The sequence below is a fragment of the Leopardus geoffroyi genome, chromosome D4 (genome assembly GCF_018350155.1).
Source record: "Leopardus geoffroyi isolate Oge1 chromosome D4, O.geoffroyi_Oge1_pat1.0, whole genome shotgun sequence".
Taxonomy (NCBI): domain Eukaryota; kingdom Metazoa; phylum Chordata; class Mammalia; order Carnivora; family Felidae; genus Leopardus; species Leopardus geoffroyi.
The window spans coordinates 86,857,486-86,877,590 of NC_059342.1; the positions used below are offsets into that span (position 1 = coordinate 86,857,486).

At 47.1% G+C, this 20,105-nt stretch overlaps 1 protein-coding gene across 2 annotated transcripts; it reads left to right on the forward strand.

The window, feature by feature from the left end:
• The first annotated feature begins 2,585 nt into the window (after positions 1-2,585).
• On the forward strand, positions 2,586-6,537 carry LOC123592479 (neutrophil gelatinase-associated lipocalin-like). 2 transcript variants are annotated; one of them, XM_045467510.1, is made up of 7 exons: positions 2,586-2,780; positions 3,301-3,437; positions 4,834-4,913; positions 5,057-5,176; positions 5,397-5,498; positions 6,189-6,219; positions 6,343-6,537. In XM_045467510.1, the coding sequence occupies exons 1-6, from the start codon at positions 2,643-2,645 to the stop codon at positions 6,206-6,208; spliced, it is 597 nt and encodes a 198-aa protein (XP_045323466.1). In that variant the 5' UTR covers positions 2,586-2,642; the 3' UTR covers positions 6,209-6,219; positions 6,343-6,537. The 2 variants fall into 2 exon arrangements, with proteins under 2 accessions (XP_045323466.1, XP_045323467.1); XM_045467511.1 differs by having other exon boundaries at positions 6,393-6,537.
• The last annotated feature ends 13,568 nt before the right edge of the window (positions 6,538-20,105 follow it).

Here is a 20,105-nt window from a genome sequence, read left to right on the forward strand (position 1 = left end):
TATACTAGGAAGTTGGGGGAAGTAAAGTCAAAAGGGAAGAAGGCCTCCAGAAGGAGTCTGATGTGCTAAAGAGGACCCCTAATCTACCCTAGGATTTGCTATTGTCAAGCTTAGGTTGTTTTACCTCTAGTAAGGCATTTATATTAGGAATGGTAGGGGGTCCTGGGGAAATGTTGTACCCTGTATGTGCCTCAATTATTTGTCACTGGGCTGCAGGGTATCAGGAAATTTAATCTTACCTGCCATTTCCTTCTTGCCTTTCTTCCTGCAACTCCATGGTGGGGAGGGTGTTAATAGGGGCTCCAGGAACCTGAGTCTATAGGCTTCTGGAGGCTAGACTATTGATAAGATTGTCTTTTGCTTCTAACTTACTAAGATGTTTGTAAACTGATGGAGACTCATGTCCTGCATGACTGGGATCTCTATCAGTTAACCATGTGTTTTCTTTCCTTTCCTTTGTTCTTGGGCAGCCAGAGGAATGTCACACATATCCCACCTGAGAGTGGGGGCTGGGGGGTTCTAGCTTGTACATAATGCTCCCTATTCACCCAGAGTCAACTTATCTCCAGGTCCACACCCAAAGCCCATGTGAGGGGAGCTGGTTCCCCTCCAGCAGGTGACAGAGCCAATGAGGTTTCTGGGAGTGTCATTTGAAGCCTGTCAGCCCTATGGTCAGCATCACGTCAGGCATTCCATCACCTCTGGCCCTCGAGGTGACATCTAGGAGATACTGCCCTGGGGGCTGGGTCCCTTCACTGCCTCCCATGGCCAACCAAGTCCCCATGAGGAAACTGCCCCTCCCCCTCCAGGACAGTGTTAGGATCAGCCATGACAGGAGCTTACTTCTAGGGGTACAGTCCTAGCTCTGGGCTCCACAGTCAAGACTATGGCCAGAGATGGCAGAAGGTATCAGTGATCTCTCAAGGATGAGGCTGAGTCCTTGCACTCACTGTGACCCAAAGTACCCAGTGTCCAGAGCAGCAGGGTAGAGAGCCCTCCTTGGTTCCTGAGCCCCCCACCCCATTTCACACCGTGCAGATGCATGTTCCCATTGTCCCCCACCAGGAAGGAACAGAGACTGTAGCCTCGGAGCTCTGTTATGGCAAGCTGTCCAATTTGTGGCTGCATGCCTAGCTTGGGGTTTCAGTTCATTGGGCCCACAAGAGAGGCCAAGTCCCTTAGGGCCAGCTGAGGTCTGGGTTCACCCTGCCAATGGGACGTGGAGGAGGGAAGGGGCTGACTCATGGTGGGAATGATGGGGCTCTGGAATGGTGGGGATTCAAAGCTCACAGCCATGAAAGAATTCTTGAGGAATCTTTGGTTCAGAAAAGGTGATCTTATTAAAACACGGGGACAGGACTCTTGGGCAGAAAGAGCTACACTGGGGTTGTGAAGAGTGACTGGTTATATACCATGGGGTTGGGGGACATAAAGTCAAGAGGAAGTTTCTAAAGGGATTTTCATATGCTCAAGTAGACTCCCACATTACCGGAGGCCTGGATGTTGTCAAGCTAAGGTTGTTTTGCTTTCTAGCAAAGCATTAACATTCAGACAGTAAGGAATTCCTGGAGAAATGTTATACTCTGTGTGTGCCTCAAGTGTTTGTCAAAATGGGCTGCAGCTCATAATGAAATTTAATTCCATCTCCCATTTTCTTCTTGCCATTTTTCCCCATATGACTATGGAGGGAGGGCGATATTTGGACTCCAGGAAATGGAGTGTAGTTTTCTGGAGATTAGGCTCTTGGTAAGATTCCCCTTTTCTCCTAATTTACTAGGACATAGGTAAACTGATGGAGGACTGTGTTCTCTATCACTTAACCATTTGATTTCTTTCCTTTCCTTTGTTCTTGGGTGTCCAGGAGTGCCTGAGGAATGTCACACAGATCCCACCTGGGGGGAGAGGAGCCTGCTAGCATGTGTTTTCCCCTCAGCTTGCCTTATGTTCCCTCATCAGGAACATTCCCCAGTAGGCCTTCAGTGGTAGGGGGAGGGGAAGGGTTTTTCACCCCGTGCCACGGCCTAGGGTGGGTCCCTGGGAGGGCCAGGATCTGGGCTCCATGAGCAGCACAGGGTACACTCTGTCCTTCCGTACCAGGAATGTACCTTTGGGTTGCCTCCCTTTCCCTGTCCCTTTGGAGAAGCACAAAGCAGCTTGGGCTCTGTTGGTTTGAGGCATTGTCTGCTTTCATCCGGTGCAGGATGGGGGTCCCACCACACTTACCCCACCCTGCACTTGGGCCCCAGAGAGAGGCTCCTGGAGGTCAGAGATGACAGCTGGTCCAGATCAGAGACCACTGTCCTCACACAGTGCTAACCAGGGAGAAGAGAGTGTGGAGGGAGTCAGTGTCCTTGCCAGAGATGTGGAGATATGGGGAATACATCCTCCAGCCTCCTGGACCTTCCTACCCCTCATCTTGCATAATCCTGACCTGAGGGGAAGGGCAGAGAGCTTGCCATGATCCTCAGCACAAGTTGCTGGCAATTGCCTCACCCTTCCAGGATTTGGCAAAGGATAAGTCGCTCCACCCTGGGTGAGCCATTGGACACAGAGACCATAAATAGCATCCCCCCAGAAGGCTCCTCACTCATCCCCTTTCAGGTAACACCTGGAATGTTGCCTCCTTCTTTGGCCCTGAAGTCATGGCCCTAGGTCTCTTGTGGCTGGGCCTTGCGCTGCTGGGGGCCCTGCAGACCCAAGCTCAGGACTCCACCCCAAACCCTATCCCAGCCCCACCTCTACTCAGGGTCCCTCTGCAGTCTGACTTCCAGAATGAGAAGGTAAGTGACCTGGAGGGGCAGCTGCAGGCAGGCCCTGGAAAGAGTGTGAACAGAGGAGAGGAGAGGCAGTATGGGCTCAGGCTTTAGCTCAGTCTGCCCTTGGGTTCCCTCATGGTAGGAACACTTCATGCCCCCATCGGTATGCAACCTTGCTGACAAGAGGGTCAGCTGAACTGAACTGCACTGGGTCACACTCTCTTCCATAATCCCCACCAGTCCATGCAAGGTGGGAACATTTTCAGGCCTTCTACATGATAAGAAAACTGAGACTCATGGTCACCAGCTGGCCACTTGCCAAGTGTCACCCTGTCCCTGACACACTCAGGGCTCCAGCCTGTCCTGATGGGCTCCAGCTTCTCCTGGCTTTATCAGAGCAGTCTGTGTGGCCAGTCTGGGTTCCTCCAGCCCAGGTGAGGGACATCTTGTTCATGGTAGGCTGCCTAGAGGTGCCTGAAGGGATGGAGCAGGAGGCCTCCTTGGGGCTTCTTCTTGCTCTGCCTATCATCAGTTCCCATTGTAGTTCCAGGGGAAATGGTACGTTTTAGGATTGGCCGGGAACGGATTTAATAAAGAAAAACACAGCCAGTTGAAGATGTATACTGCCACCTATGTGCTGAACGAAGACAACAGCTACAATGTCACCTCTACCGTGGTCTGGTGAGAGCTACCACCTACTAGGGGAACATGTGGGGCCTAGAGGGCTGCCTTGGGAGTCCAAGAGGCATACTGAAGACATAGCCAAGGGGTGACCAAAGCTGAAAGATGATCATTCATCCTATGCTGGATCCCTGTATTTATTTCTTCTTTCATTCACTAGATCAACATTTTTTGGTCACTTCAGCACAGACACAGAACAGTAATGGGGATGGACAAAGGTGGTCATCAGTGACAAGACAAAGAGAACTCGGGGTATCCTAGAATGGGAGGAGGGTTGCTGGATCCAACCTGGGATCCTATCTAGGGCTTTGTCAAGGGCTTCCAGGGAGGTGATCTGTGGATCAGGCCTTGAGAAAACAACCTGCGTCAGAAGGAGGTTTGGGACCTTCATGACAGGGCTGGTGGACTGAGTCAGAGAGAGCCACTTCTTCAAGAAACAGCAAGACATCTCATGGCTGCCCTGAGCAGGAGCTGATGAGTGGTCTGGAGAGGGGCAGTGACCACAGTGTTGGGGGGCCACAGTGAGGAGTGGGTGTGGCTGCAGCAGGAAGAGGAATGATGATGTGCAGCCCAGGAGGCTGATCAAGTCATAGGTGGGAGATGACCAGAGTACCAGAGTGGAGGCAGATTAGGACCTAGAGAAAGGAGCCAAGGATTATCCAGCTCCTCTCACTTTCTGGCCCTCTACTTGGGTGGGGCTCTTGCATCTGTCATGGAAAGAGCAGAAGAAAGAAACACAGGTGTGGGGAGATCAGGCCTCGGGTGCTATGGGACCAGATGGGACACAGGTGAGAGGTCAGGGTTGGCCCAACAACTAAGGGAGTCTTTGGCATCCAGCAGATTAGAGCCTCAGTGGTAATTCCCCCAGGAGAGGTTACAGCAGGAGCCTACAAGATTAGAATAGGGGACAGGTGCACCTGGGTGGTTCAATTGGTTAAGTGTCCAACTTTGTCTCTGGTCATGATCTCACAGTTTGTCAGTTTGAGCCCCGCATAGGGTTCTGTGCTGACAGCTCAGAGCCTGGAGCCTGCTTTGGATTCTGTGTCTCCCTCTCTTTCTGCCCCTCCTCCACTCTTGCTCTGTCTCTCTCTTTCTCAAAAATGAACATCTAGAAAAAGTTAAAAAAAAAAAAAAGAATAAGGGACAAATGCCACATGTGGAGGAAGACATTATAGAGGGATGGCAACCAAGGGGAAACAGCCCAGAAGAAGGAAGGACAACAGGTGCTGGAGGGAGAGTCTGAGCAGGTCAGGTGACTCAGGGCAGAGTTGGCAGGGACAGGCAGGGATAGGCTCAGTGGGAAAGAGCCAGGCCCATACCAGGAGTGGGGTGCGGGTCTCCTGCTGTGGCATGGTGGGCTGTCACCTTCTTACCCACCCATCTGTTTTTTGCACAGGGACCAGAGCTGTGACCACTGGACCAAAATTTTCATCCCAAATTTGCATCTAGGCCAATTCAACCTGAGCAATATTGAGCGTGAGTCCTGAGTGGGGTGCATCTCCAGGGCCCCAGACCTCCCTGCCCCTCCACGCAGACACCAAACTGTGGAGGCCAGGGAGGAAGCAATAGCTCCCTCTGCCTGGCCAGGGCATGCTGATCCCTCACCATCCACCATGCAGGTTACACTGGAACGCAGAACTACACTACCCAAGTGGTGACCACAAATTACAACCAGTTTGCCATACTGTACTTCAAGAAAGTTTTCAACAACCAGGAGTACATCAAGGTTACACTCTATGGTGCGTCTTACCCCCTCTGAGACCTGGCTCTTGTTCATGCTGGGGGAAAAGAGGCCCATCACATCCAGCCCTCACATCCCCTTTACTCTGAGTCCCTGGGTGGTGGAACAGGGGTCTTTCCACAGAACCTCTCATGAGAAAGGGGTCTGAGGTTTCATTCACATGTTCAACAATACTTATGGAACTTTTGCCAGCCACTAACCAGCCATATTGGCCACAGGGAGGAAGAAGGACCTGCCTTCTGTGCTGAAGGAAATCTTCATCAGTTTCGCCAAATCCCTGGGACTCACTGAAGACCACATCATCTTCCCTCTCCCCATCGGTAGTCACCAGTTGGGAAGAGAGGAAGGGCACTTGGGGACTAGCCACGTCTGATGTTGCCTCACTAGGGAAGGGGGTAGAGGAGGGACCCAGGTCCCTGCTACAGTTACTGGAGCCCCAGGAGCCACTTCAGGTTCAGGAAGACCCTGCCACACCCAGGGTTCTGGTTCCCAAATATTCCTCCTTCACAATAGCTCAGGCCTGCCCACATGAGAATTACACATCTGGGGCCAAGTTTCCTCAGTCTCCTTGCCTTGCCACCTCTCCCTTTGCCCAGGCTCATTTCTCCTGGGCCACCTCCCTTTTGCCCTGGGGCTGGCTCACTACTGACTTGGGAGGCGCCCTTGTCTTCAGGCAGCCTGGCCTGCACAAGTGCCTCCCCAAGGCTGAGGGTCTGTCAGGACTCAGCAGGCAAACAGGCAGAAGGCTTGGTGCCCAATCAGAACTGTGGCTGGGCCACACCTGCCTTCTTTGGAGAATGGGTGTCACCCAGGTCTTGTCCTCAAGCCTCTCCCTCAGTCCCCTGCACCATCATCCATCATTCTGCTATACCATCCGTGAGGGGATCCCCAGAGCTTCTGTAGCTGGGCCAACCTAGGGCCAAGGCAGCCCAGAGGCAGTGCAGGGGCCCTAGAGGTCAGGGATCCCACAAGCACATCTCTGCCCATGCTGACCACTCTGTCCCCCACAGATGAGTGCATGGATAAATGAGCAAGTGTGCGGTAAGTATGGCTGCAGAGGAGGCTGATGGGAGCCATGGTGCAGCTGGAGGGGGGGTCCCAGGTCTGCCTTTGTCCCACCTGCCCAGCACTGCTGCCCTCTCTATTCCCCTGACTCCCTCTCAGGTGCCCTTTGGCTCTCTCTATCCCATCCCCTCCCACTGCTGTCTGCCCAGGGTACCGCCCAGCTCTTCCCACCAGCCTGGAAACCACTGAGAGAACCAGGGGACCCTTCTCACTGCACAGCCCACCAGCTGCTCCCCAGCTGCCCAGCTGACAGAACCCCTCCTTGGTTGCTAAATAAACATATGTCCCCCAGTCCCCATTCTGTGCTCCTTGACCTCTGGGCCATCTGAGAGGGAAAAGAGCAAAAGGCAGGCTCCTATTAGCATCACTCCCAGAAACTGTGATCCCTAGAAAGGGATGAAGGCCATAGAAGCAGAGCCCAGTCTGACTGAACGCTTCTAGCTCCCAACTCCAGGCCCAACCGCACACCAGCAGCAGCCCTCACTTGCCCCTGCCTCCTAGCACACTGAGGGGCCACATCTCACATCTCACACCCATATTCAGCCACCAGTTGAATGGTCCAATGGCAGAGGCCCAGCCAGAGCCAGGCAGCTGGAGAGGGTTGGGGAGCTGAGTTGCTGGCACCCCCACTTCACAAGTGATGAAGTGCTGGGGTGATGGGGGGGTTCTGGAGCCAAGGGCCAAGAAAGAATTCTTGAAGACATCTTTGGTTCAAAAATGTGATTTTATTAAAGCACAGGGACAGGACCCATGGGCAGAAAGAGCTATATTGGGACTGTGAGGAGTGACTGGTTATACACCACAGCCATGGAAGAGGTAAAGTCAAGGGAAGTTTTCTAAGAGATTTTCATATGCTAAAGAAGATTTACAGAATACTGGAGGCCTAGCTATTGTCAAGCTAAGACATTTTTCCCTCTAGCAAAACATTAACATTAAGACAGTAGGGATTTCCCCGTGAAATATTCTTCTCTGCCAGCCTCAATTATTTGTCAATGGGCTGCAAGGTATCTGGAAATTTAATGTTACCTGCTATTTCCTTCTTGCCTTTCTTCCCCATATTATTTACTATGAGGGGTGATGTGGGGGCTCCAGGAAACTGAATCTATAGGTTTCTAGAGATTAGGCTATTGATAAGATTGCCTTTTTCTTCTAATTTACTAAGATACTTGTAAACTGATGGAGACTCATGTCCTGCATGACTGGGATCTCTATCAGTTAACCATTTGTTTTCTTTCCTTTCCTTTGTTCTTGGGCAGCCAAGAGTGCCTGAGGCATGTCACACACATCTCACCTGGGGTGGGGGGAGGGTAATACTAGCTTGTACTTTGCCTTCAGCTTGACTTTTGCTCCCTCAACATAACACCCCTAAACCATTTTGACCCTTACATCTTTAAGGTTGTTGAAGATGGAAAGTTTCATCTTCTGTAACTTCTTATTCAGTAGAGGTGTAGAGATGTCCCTACCTATGAGTCAATATTGATCAGTTGGGGAATATATAGAAGACTTACAGAAGGCAGAGGCAGCCGCATCCAAGGTGGACAATGAGTATGAACCTCCTTGAGTAGAAAGGATCATCTGTTGACTTGAAGTTATTGTAGTGATGGAGTCTTGTTGCCAGACAAAGACATGGGAGAAACAGCAAAACATAATTAGAATAGAAAAAAGAATTGTCCAAAAAAAGTCCTGTGTAATTGATGAAAATTCTCAAGTCCAGAAGTTTCGCCAATCATTAAAGGAAAGAGGGGGGTTGCTTAAAGCACCAATTTGAGTATTCAGGTCAGTTATAAATCCAGAAATATGTGTGTGATAATCTATAATGTGTATTGAAGTTTTGGGGTATTGGTAGGGTGGTCCAGAGCCAACAGCTAAGAAAGAATTCCTGAAGATGTCTTTGGTGCAAAAGGTGCACCAAAGTTGCAAAAAGGTGCAAAAAGATGATTTTTAAAGCACAGGGACAGGACCCAGGGGCAGGAAGAGCTGCACTGGGGTTGTGATGGGTAACTGATTATATAGTATATATCCCTACCCATCAGGGATAGATTAAGTCTCTAAGGTATTTTGGAAGCAAGGTTTCCAGGACCTTGAGGGGCTCCCTGTTGCTAGGGAAACACCACTTATTACCATTGAATAAAACCTCAGTCATGAGACCCTTCAGCATATCAGGGTCATAAACTTGGAATATGATTGCCAGCATATAACTCATGGCAGTTTAGATCAAGGAAATAGACTTACAGGTCCTGGAAGCTGGGATAATGGTAATCTAAGGTTCTCTTTGCCCCTAGCAATGGGTCATTAAGGAGGCAGCTGAGCTCCTAGAGTTAGGTCACTCTGCTGTTTTCAAGGACTTGCCTATAGGCTGTAGGCAGAAAGAGGATTAATTTTTCATTTGTCTTAGTTTCCTACATCGCCATGGCAAGCACTTAAACACCTTTCCTTTGTACTTGGGTAGCCGGGAGTGTTTGAGGAATACCACACATATTCCACCTGGGGGAAGGGGATATGCCAGCCTGTTTTGCCCTCAGATTGCTCCACGCTCCCTCATCATATCCCCCCCCCTGAACAATTTTGACCTTTATATCTTAAGGCTGTTGAAGGAAGAAGGTCTCATCTTCTATAGCTTCTTTCTGCTGAGTAGGGGCATAGAGTTGTCCTTACCTATGGGTCAATATTGGTCCCTTAGGGAACATACAGGGCAGTTAAGGTGAGGCAGCTGAATCCAAGGTGGACAACGTGTATGAACCACCTTGAGTAGAAAGGATCATGTGTTGGCTTGAAGTTATTGTAGTAATGGAGTCTTGGTACCAAGCAGAGAGACTTGGGAGAAAACAGCAAAACCTAAGTAGAATAACTAGAAAGATTAGCTCTCATTAAAAGTCCTAACAAAGCTAACAAAAATTCTCCAGTCCAAGACTTTAACCCATCACTAAGGGAAGAGAGGGATTGTTTAATGTGCCAAGTTGAGTATTCATGTTAGTAAGAAATCCATAAATATTTTTGTTGTAGTGTGGAATGTATACACAGCATTTTGTTCTTATAAGAGTATAAGTTCCACCTTGTGCAGCACTTAAAACATCTAAAGCCATTCTGTTTTGTAGAAGCGTTTTATGAATTTGAGTTATTTTAGTATTTAGTAATATAATGGTATTTTGAGAGTCATTTAAAGCCTTACCTGTGTAACACATGGTGTATGGCCATCATCTCGACTCTGTTTTGTTTAGTAAGCCAGGTGGTAATTAAAAACAGCACTTTTATAAAAACAAGAAAAATACTGGTTAATGGTTAGAGCAGATTATAAATCCAGTGTCTCTCAGTACTGCCAGTGAGATTTTTCAGATATTAGGCTTGAAACATCCTCGGATGCTTCTGGGAACAGGCAGCAGGAATCTGACTGATTTTTCTGGTTTGTAACTGAAATGTCTGTGGTGATCCTTTTGAATGGCCCATTGCAGGAAAGAACTGTTAGTAGAAATTGGGAAAGGAAGATGAAAAAGAAAGGTACAACCATCCTAAAAGAAGTTTGATGTCTTCCACAGGTTCACAGGAATAAGAAGGCAGATTCATTTACTCATTGAATTCCTGGCAAGGGGATATAGGTCTTATTTTAGATAGAGGAGCCCATGAAGTGTTCCCCTCCAACTTTATTGCAGTGGGAGTATATAATATACACAGTAGGGGTCCTTCCATTTTGGAGTTAAATCCTCTGCTGTATTAGACTTTCAATCCTTTAATAAACCAGGTGTTTTGGGTTTACATGGAGTGGGTTTCTAGCAACTGTCAGATCAGGTGGAGGGAGGATATGGTTGGCATATTTAGAGATTTAGGAATTAACCTGGCCTCCAGTGAATAATAAAGCACTATAGTCTTTATCTATTCATAGGTCTACAGTGAGAAAATCTTTGCATACAATTATTGGGGGAATCCATCCCATTTTCCAGTTATTTAAATAATCATATGCCCATGGGGACTTATTATTGTCTCCACTGAATAACAAGCACAGAAAATTTTCTATACATTAAATATTGTGACAATTTTTCTGAAGTTTAGCTCAAGGTGTCTAGTTTAGGAAAACAGGAAACATTTAAAGACAATCAGAACTAGAAATTAACATCCAGAGAGCTGCGTTATGGAAACGTAGTTTTTCTCTCTAAAAACCCTCATTTCCACAGATAGCAAACTAAGACTAATTCGTTTGCAGAACAAGTCCAGTTTTAAGAAACTTTGCCTAATGATTTACATAAGCTCAGCGAGAATAGTGATTGATCCTAAGAATCTTTAAAGTTTGCTTTGCTGGAATCTTTTATAAGGAATCTCCAGATTGAACTGGAGACTGAACCGATTGGCCTCTCCAGGCCAGAAGCCAAGCCAAGTACTTTCATCAGACAGGCCTGCAATACTTGTAGATTTGGGCAAATTCCTCTCCAGGAGGTCCCCAAGATATCCTGAGGTCCCTGCACCTGCCCAGAAGTGACATTCTTTACTCATCTGGTAAGTCTGCTGGGAAGGCATCAGGCCAACATTTCCAAGGGGCTTTATTGGCTCCATGTTTCATAAAGTCAACCTTAGTTCCTTAAAGCCACATGGTCATATCAGGTCTAATCATGTCTCTCAAATTGAACATTCCAGCCAAAGCCTTGTTAAACAAACAAACAAACAAACAAAAAACATTATTTCCAATGGTGTACTGTTACAGGGAGAACAGATTCTCACTGAACTTACGCAGGTAAGTATGATGGCTGTGGAAGTATACTCACTGAGACTTTTTGAATTTCAGAGGGTTCATTCAGGTAGAGAGAAAAGTTAGATGTTTCAATTTATTTACAGAGGGATATCTTATCACATTTCTGTACATTATACATATCTTAAGAGAAGGTTTCCTTAATCTGGAAGAGCAAACATTAGAGATCCAGCAATGTTTTCAACAAGGGTCACAAAAACTATAACCTTTCTCAGTTCATTTAGTCCCATATTACTAACTGTTCAGTTCAAATGCAGCTTTTTAGTTCTGGACATTCTTACCTATTATAGTTTTAGGATTTTAATGCTGTCAAATACCTGAATTTATCCTAAAAGCCCTTTTCATAAATCTCCTGGAAGAGGAAACATGTTTTGTAAGAGAATAAGTACAATAATTATAAGTGACAAAACTCAAAAATGGACATGGTTAACAATCTGATGAGAGTTCGTTATGATACAATTGACAAGGAAATTCGGTTATCTGTGATACATGATACTTTAATAATCAGAATGTCAATTGACAACCTTATTACCAAACTATATTAAAACTTTGGGAAATGCATATATATTTGAACAGTTATACCATTTAGCCAAGCAATATCATCTAATTTGTACCTTATTTAACAGGGCTTTTCTCTTAACATACCAAATAAAAAGGTCTCCATGGTCAAAAAGACTTTCTTTTCAGTTTCAGTCCTGGGAAGTTTGTTAAACTGTAGAAAGTTATACAGCTATTTGCAATAGGATTAGAGAACATTTCACATCTTAAGGCTTTAAAATATTTATTTAACCAAGATGGCAATAAGAGATTCCAAAGGCAAATATGTAGGGTGATATAGTTGTTAGCAAAACTTAGCTCCTTTAAACAGTGAGAAGTTTTAACTAATGATCAGAGACATGATAAAGATGAAACCTAAAGCTGTGGTTTTCCTGGCAGACAAAAGAGAAAACAAACCTTTCTATATTATTATTATTATTATTTTATCAAGAGCCGAACCATCAAAAAAAACCTTTGTTTTTGAACAGAGAGAAAAGCAGAATTTTAACCTTTTACGAGTGTCCTTTTAAAAACCCATTCATTGCAACATAGTCTGTCCTAACCACACATAAAGTTCCTTTCCAAAGATTTCCCTTCATGAACCTTCTACAACCTTCCTTTGCATTCAAATTTTGTCCCAGGCCATTTTTCTCCAAACCAGTCTCATTTAGGACAAAATTACTCTTTTACCTGCAAGAAAAAAAATATATTTCCATTCCTTCTCTCTTTTTTACACATTCCTATTTTTTTTTACGTATAGAGTTGCTTTCCTTATTTCCATCAGTCTTTTTTTTTTTTTTTTTCAACGTTTATTTATTTTTGGGACAGAGAGAGACAGAGCATGAACAGGGGAGGGTCAGAGAGAGAGGGAGACACAGAATCAGAAACAGGCTCCAGGCTCTGAGCCATCAGCCCAGAGCCTGACGCGGGGCTCGAACTCACGGACCGCGAGATCGTGACCTGGCTGAAGTCGGACGCTCAACCGACTGCGCCACCCAGGCGCCCCTCATCAGTCTTAATTATGCTTAGCAGAATTTTGACTCTTAGCAACCTTAGTGTCCAGCTGAGACTAAGTAGTAACCATTTGTAAACTGTTACACCGGAATCCTTTAGATGGCAAATTCATGAATCAATTAAGCATAAACCATGTTTTCCAATAGACCCAAATGTTCTTAGTTTCTCTGCAGTAAGAAGTCAAAAACAAAAACCTACATTCAGTAACCAATGCTTTAGCCCTCCATTCTATTTGGAAAAGACCTAGATATCCAGTGAATTCAATCCCGTTTATCCAAGTGTCAGATTACCAAAGACTCTGAAAACTCTCTTAACAATTATCCACGAAAACTCTGAGATACACAAAATTACCCTTTGTTTTAAGTCATCTTTTTGCTAACAAATTGCAACAGAGACAACATGAGCTTCTTTGACCTTTAGGAAACCTTGGTAGAAAAAAATTTTCATATTTAATGCTGATAAATCTAAATACAAGTCTATCTTAGTTAAACCAACAAACATAAATTAGCTTAAACACTGAATAAGTTCCACCTGTGTCCACTTAAAGGACAATCAGTTTGTTCCCCATTTTCCCTTTTTCACCTGAGACAGCAGTGGGGGAATCTGAAGTGGGTGCTCCAAGGAGGTGTTCATTGCTTCTTGACATCGCAGGTGGAAGGATGGTATAGAAGCGAGTTATGTAGGTCACACAGGGGGTGATGTAGAAACAGGAGGACGGGGGAGGGGAAGGCAGAAAAGGTGAAGTGCCAGAAGGAAGAGAAAGAAGATTCCTGGTTCTAAACCTTGTCAGCTGGGTAAGAGGAGACCACATGTTTGTTTGTTTGTTTGTTTGTTTGTTTGATTTCCACCAAAGTGGAAATAGGGAGTCTATGTACAGATCGACATTTCTCAGCAACAAAGGAAGTTTGGGCAACTGCTTGGAAATATTCTTTAAAGCACACATCCCGAAGTAGACTAACCATAGTTGGCTCCAATTTTAGCTGTTAACTCAGGAAATGAATGAGGGAGAGGTCTCCACATCTATTAGGAGGAGGAACAGAGAGAGTCAGCATCCCCTTTGTCAGGGATGGCCTGTGTCTCCTCTAGCACCTGAGTTCCATTAGGAGGAGGCCAAAAGGGCATCCACTATGTCAGGAGGGAGTTTACTAGCCAAAACACATTAGGGCAAATACATTCTGCAAGAGGCTTTTTGGTCCTGGTCCTGACTTAGGTGAAGACCTGGGCCTAGGGTACCTCTGTCCATTGATCCTGTTTCCTGCAGAAGAGATCTAACTGCTAGATCCTACTAAGGCCATGCACAGTTACAGGACATCAATCCTTTCCTAAATTTTGCAATCCAAATTGTTTCCAGTGGGTTAAAAAGGCATTCCAAGGGACAGTCTTTGGGGACTGAGGAGAAGCTCCCGTCCTTTTCCTAGGGAGAGAAAAGTAGAGAAGGTCAATTACCACAAAATATCCCACCCAACTCACAGGTGGGGTCCCCTGTGAAGGATATATCAGAGGTTCCTGAGGTGTCAAAGCAACCCGAGGTGTACCTGGCACCAAATCACTCTGATCACTGACAAGATGCTAAGGCCCTCTGTGGGAGGGATGCTAGCATCTCTCTGCTTTCCCATTGCATCCTAGGCCACAAATAGGTGCCAGCATATGGGCCTAGTTTGCCTTGCTGGGAAGGCTGAAGAAACCACCGTTTTCAACCCCTGGAAAACACTGGAAAAGTTTTACAAGGGGGAATTGCCCAATTTTGTAATTTAAGTAGTAGTAGAGAACATTGACCAAAAACAGTTAAGACGGAATCACATCTTGATCTAAGTGACATTCCAACACTTACAGTCTTTAGAGCCAACTTCCTAGGAAATGGTCCTCAGTTGAGTTTTAATTCAATCAGGTACTGGTTTCACCAGCAACAGGGGAGGTCCCACAGCCAGAAATGGCTAGAACAGGGATTTGGAGGGGATCACGTAAGACCAACGAGGAGGAAACCTCACATTGGAGTCTTAAGATTGGTAGCGGTTCTAGTCACATAAGTGGCTGTCCGGTGCCCAGGACAGACAAAAAGATATAAGGAAAGGAAGAAAGAGAGGGCACAAGTATCTGGGTATTTTTACCATTCTGACCTGGGTACTCACTTCCAGCCAAAAGGCCGGCTTTCTTCTCCCCGTAGAGTAGCCACAGGCTAGAGGATTACAGACTGAGCAATGGAGAGGAAAGTGTTGCAATAAGATCATACTCCTTGAAATTCCTAAAATAAGAATAAAGGAAGAAAAGAGAAAGTACTTATTAAATTTGCACCAAAGCTCAAGGTCCAGATGAAAAGACTCAGACCCCCACATTGGGCGCTAAAGATGAGGTTTTAGAGGGGGGAGGGCAGTGGGGGTCTTCCAGAGCCGATGGGCAACAAATAATTCTCAAAGATGTTTTTGGTGCAAAAAAAGTGATTTTATGAAATCATGGGGACAGGACCCATGGGCAGAAAGAGCTGCACTGAGGTTGTATACTATGAAGTTGGGGAAGTAAAGTCAAAAGGGAGGGAGGCCTCCAGAAGGACTTTGACATACTAACGAGGACTCCTTAGATACCTGAGGTCAAGCTAAGGGTGTTTTACCTCTAGTAAGGCATTAACGTTAGGAATGGTAGGGGTTCCTGGAGAAATGTTGTACTCTGTGTTTGCCTCAAGTACTTGTCACTGGGCTGCAGAGTATCAGGAAATTTAACTTTTACCTGCCATTTCCTTCTTCCTTTTCTTCCCCACATAACGATGGTGGATAGGGTGTTAATAGGGGCTCCAGGAAACTAAATCTGTAGGCTTCTGGAGATTAGACTATTGATAAGATTGCCCTTTTTTTCTATTTTTTTTAATTTTTCAAGTTTATTTTTGAGAGAAAGAGACAGAGCTTGAGTGGGAGAGGGACAGAGAGAGAGGGAGACACAGAATTGGAAGCAGGCTCCAGGTTCTGAGCTGTCAGCACAGAGCCCGATGTGGGGCTCGAACTCACGAGCGGTGAGATCATGACCTGAGCTGAAGTCAGACGCTTAACTAACTGAGCCACCCAGGCAACCCTCTTCTAATTTTTTAAGATATTTGTAAACTGATGGAGACTTGTGTCCTGCATGACTGTGATCTCTATCAGTTAACCATATGTTTTCTTTCCTTTCCTTTGTTTTTGGGCTGCCAGAGGAATGTCACACATATCCCACCTTGAGGAGAGGGGGTACAAGCTAGAAGCTTGTTCTTTGCCCTCACCTTGGTATATGGTCCCTCCTCACCCAGAATCTCTTTTCTCAGTGCCCACCACCCGAAGGCCAGGCTAGGGGAGCTGGTTCCCCAGAAGCAGGTGGAAGAGCCCATGAGGTCTCTGCGAGTCTCATCTGAGGCCAGTGAGCCCTCAGGTCAGCGTCAGTTCAGGCTTTGGTCAGCTCCAGCCCTCGTGGTGACATCTAGGAGACATGGCTTGGTGGCTGGGATCCATCACTGCCTCCCATGGACACTCAAGCCCCCATGAGGAAACTGCTTCCCACCTAGAGAAAGCTAGGATCAGCCATGGCAGGAACACTTATGGAACCTAGGCTTAGGCCCCTGGGCTCCATAGTCCAAAACTATGGCCAGAGATGGCAGGTGATATCAGCAGTCTCCCAACGACGAGTCTGAGTCCTTGCACTCACTGTGACCCAAAGTTCTCAGATACAGAGTGGCAAGGGTAGAGAGCCCCCATTGGGGGACCACCACCCCCACCCTTTTTCACACACTGCAGATGCATGGCCCCCATTGACCCCCTCCAGGATGGAGCTGGGACTATAGCCTCAGAGCTCTACTCTGTGAAGCTGTCTCATTTGCAACTGGCAGGCCCAGCTTGGAGTTTCTGTCCATTGAGCCCACAGGAGGGGCCAAGTCCCTTAGGGGTCAGCTGAGGTCTGGGTCCACCCTACCAATGGGGCATGGATGAGGCGAGGGGCTGACTCAAGGTGGAAATGATGGGGCTTTGGAATGGTGGGGGTTCAAACTCACAACCAAGAATGAATTCTTGAGACATCTTTGGTGCACAAAAGGTGATTTTGTTAAAGCACAGGGACAGAACTTTTGGACAGAAAGAGAGCTACACTAGGGGTTGTGAAGAGTGACTGGTTATATTGTTGGAGAAGTGAATAAAGTATGCCAAAGATAGCTGATGGGGCTAAAACAGACTCTGGTCTCTAGCTTAGAGACGGCTCCTCCGGGTTCTTCTTCCTTTGTTTGCTGCACGCGTGAAAACCCCTACAGATATGGAAGCTGACGACTATAAATTACCCTCCTGACTCACATTTGGGGCTCAGATCTTTGGAGAAACGGTCTCCTCTGAGCCCATCAGTGTTAAATAAATCTCCAATCCACCAAGATCTCCGAGTGCCGCTTGGTTTTTCCGTCAGCGTTCCAGCCTGGTTCCATAACATACTTGATTCCCTGACCAGGAAACCCAAACGCACTGGCCCATTTTTGCCACCGGTTTGGGAGAACAGCGAGGCAGTGACAGAATGAGGGATTGCAAGGAAGAGTGAGCACACTACTTGAATTTTGGCAGTCTCCTGCTCGGTTGCCTCAGGCTGGTCCCCTCTCCACTCTTCCCACCAGACTCAGAGACCTGGTAGGTGAGGACCTGGACCCAATGTTGGAACCAGTAAGGCTGGGGCCCCAAAGTCAGGCCCACCCAAAAGGGTGGAAGGGGGACCTCGTCAATCCCTGGAGGCCTTAATAGGTCTCACAGGTAAAAAATTTTGTGGGAGGGAATGTAATGGACTCTGGTGTGTGTGTGTGTGTGTGTGTGTGAGAGAGAGAGAGAGAGAGAGAGATAGAGAGAGAGAGAGAGAATGTGTGGCTCAGCCAGGCTTGCCAGTCGAGTTCGAGTTTGTGGCTCCATGGACGGGCACCCTTAAGGTCCCCAAAAGTCTACGGAGTCTGAATGGGCTCTCCTGTGTTGTGGTGAGAATATAAGGTCTAGGGCGGTATTGGATCAGATTCCTATCACAAGTCACAAAGCTGAGTCTGCTACGGCCAAACCTCACCTAAAGTTTCCCTCAGGAACACGACCAGAGGGGTATCTGATTGGTCCTCTCATCCGAGGGGATACCCTCCCTTTGTCTTTGTGACACCAAATACAAGAAAGAAATTAATAAGGGATCAAACAGCATAAGCCTACGATTTTAGAGGTCATGCTCAAAAATTTTAAAAAGGGATTTTCAGTCAATTATGGGGTGAAAATGACACCCAGGAAGTTAAGGACCTTTTGTGAACTAGGATGGCCCATATTTAGTGTAGGATGACCCCCATAAGGGACATTAGATGCTCAAATAGTGCATCAGGTTTAGCTAATAGTCACTGGGAACCTAGGCCACCCTGATCAACTTCCATACATCAACTCCTGGCTTGAAATTGCCCCAAATCCCCCAACTTGGGTGCGATTCATCATTAGCAAACAGAGCCAGGCAAAGGTTTTAGCCACTTTATCTGGAGGCTCACCCAGGGAGCCAAAGAAGCGACCCACCACTCCTCTAATATTTAAAGGAGACATGGAGGAAGATATTGTCTTTCCACCTCCTTATAACTCTTCAAGCTGCCTCCCCCTTCCCCCTGAGCTTGAAACTCCTCCCCAGTCTGTCTCTCTACAGTGGCAGCAGTCACTGCTGCTCTGCCCTGCCGCCCATCTCCCTGCCCCTCTCAGACTCAGAGAACCCTCCCCCACAGGGGCCAGCAGCCAGACTGTGCCCCAGACCCAGACCTAACGCTCTCCAAATGCCTGTAAGGGAGACAAGAGAGCCTGAAAGAGAATGTGAACGGAACAGTCCAGCCCAGCTATTTCATGATGTATTATTAACCTTTCTCTACAACTGACCTCCTCGATTGGAAACACAACACTCCATCATACTCTGAAAGCCACAAGTAATAGTCGACTTGATGGAGTCCCTCTTCCAGACCCACTGACCAACTTGAGAAGATTGTCAAGGGTTACTCCATACTCTGTTTAATACAGAAAAAAGAAGAAGAATGAGAGAAACACGACAGCACCTAGAAGATCACACACCTCCGGGGATCAATGACCCTGATGTCTGGGCTCAAGCTGCCGCGGCTGAAGAATGCCCAACATGGGATTTCACCATAGAAGAAGGACAGGTTGGAGGCGCCTGGGTGGCACAGTCGGTTAAGCGTCCGACTTCAGCCAGGTCACGATCTCGCGGTCCGTGAGTTCGAGCCCCGCGTCGGGCTCTGGGCTGATGGCTCAGAGCCTGGAGCCTGTTTCCGATTCTGTGTCTCCCTCTCTCTTTGCCCCTCCCCCGTTCATGCTCTGTCTCTCTCTGTCCCAAAAATAAATAAACGTTGAAAGAAGAAGGACAGGTCCACATCCAACGATACCAGGAAGGCCTCCTTCGGGGAGTCTGAGCTGGAGCCAAAAAGCCCATGAACATGACTAAAATAGCGTCAGTCACACAGCATCCTGGGGAGTCTCCCAGAGACTACTAGAAAGATTATGTAAAATATATCATGTATACACGCTGTTTGACCCCGAGGCACCAGAAAGTCAACAGATGGTAAATACCTCTTTTGTGGCACAGGCTGCCCCAGATATCAGAAGAAAACTCCAGACGTTGGAGTGCTTTGCTGGGATGAATATCACTCAGCTGATAGAGGTCGCCAATAATGTTTTCATGACAGAGAAGTCACAGCCGAAAGAGAAGTGGAGAGAAGACTAAAAAAGAAGGCCACCCTTACAACAGCACTAAAAGAAACAGATGCTGCAAAGATGGGAAGACACCAATCACCAAAAGGGGGAAAGCCCAGAGCCCCCTTAGCAAAGGACCAATGTGCATACTGCAAAGAGAAGGGACACTGGAAGAATGAATGTCTGAATTGGAAGGGACCCTCAAAACCCAGATGATATTGGGAAGAACCTTGAGGCCAGAACCTCGTTGGTCTGGCCGGGGTAGAATCGGACTAAGGGGGACCGGGCTCTTTCTCGCTTGGCTCCCATGAGCCCACGGTCGAAATGAAGGTAGGGGGGCGAACAATAACTTTCATGGTTGACACTGGGGCTGAATACTCCATTGTTACTTCCCCGGTGGCGCCCTTAAGCCAAAAGACAGCAACCATACTTGGGGCTACTGGGACACGGGAGATCCAGCAGCCCTTCTGTAAAGCTCAACAATGTGAACTTGGGGGTCACAAGGTCTGGCATGAGTTCCTCTACTTACCTGACTGCCCAATTCCTCTCCTGGGCTGAGATCTTCTCTCCAAACTTGGGGTCCAGATAACTTTTGAACCCACTGGACACACTAGCCTCCAATTAAACCCAAGGCAGAAGGAAACCCGGGTCTTGGTGATTACCCTGCCAAGGGAAGAAGAATGGAGACTATTCTGCACCCAGGCCCTACCCTGTAGCCCCTCAGAATTCAGGCTTACATTCCCCTCCATATGGGCTGAAGATAACCCGCCTGGACTAGCTTAGAGTCAGGCCCCCATCATTGTTGACCTGATCCCCAGAGCCCAACCTCAGAGACAAAGGCACTACCCCCCTCCACTCGAGGCTAGAATGAGTATATAAGAGCACCT

Coding starts and splice junctions, on each gene's coding strand:
- LOC123592479 (XM_045467510.1), top strand. CDS start 2,643: ATGGCCCTAGGTCTCTTGTGGCTGGGCCTTGCGCTGCTGGGGGCCCTG. Junction 2,781..3,300: donor CTGACTTCCAGAATGAGAAG/GTAAGTGACCTG, acceptor TTCCCATTGTAG/TTCCAGGGGAAATGGTACGT. Junction 5,499..6,188: donor CATCTTCCCTCTCCCCATCG/GTAGTCACCAGT, acceptor TGTCCCCCACAG/ATGAGTGCATGGATAAATGA.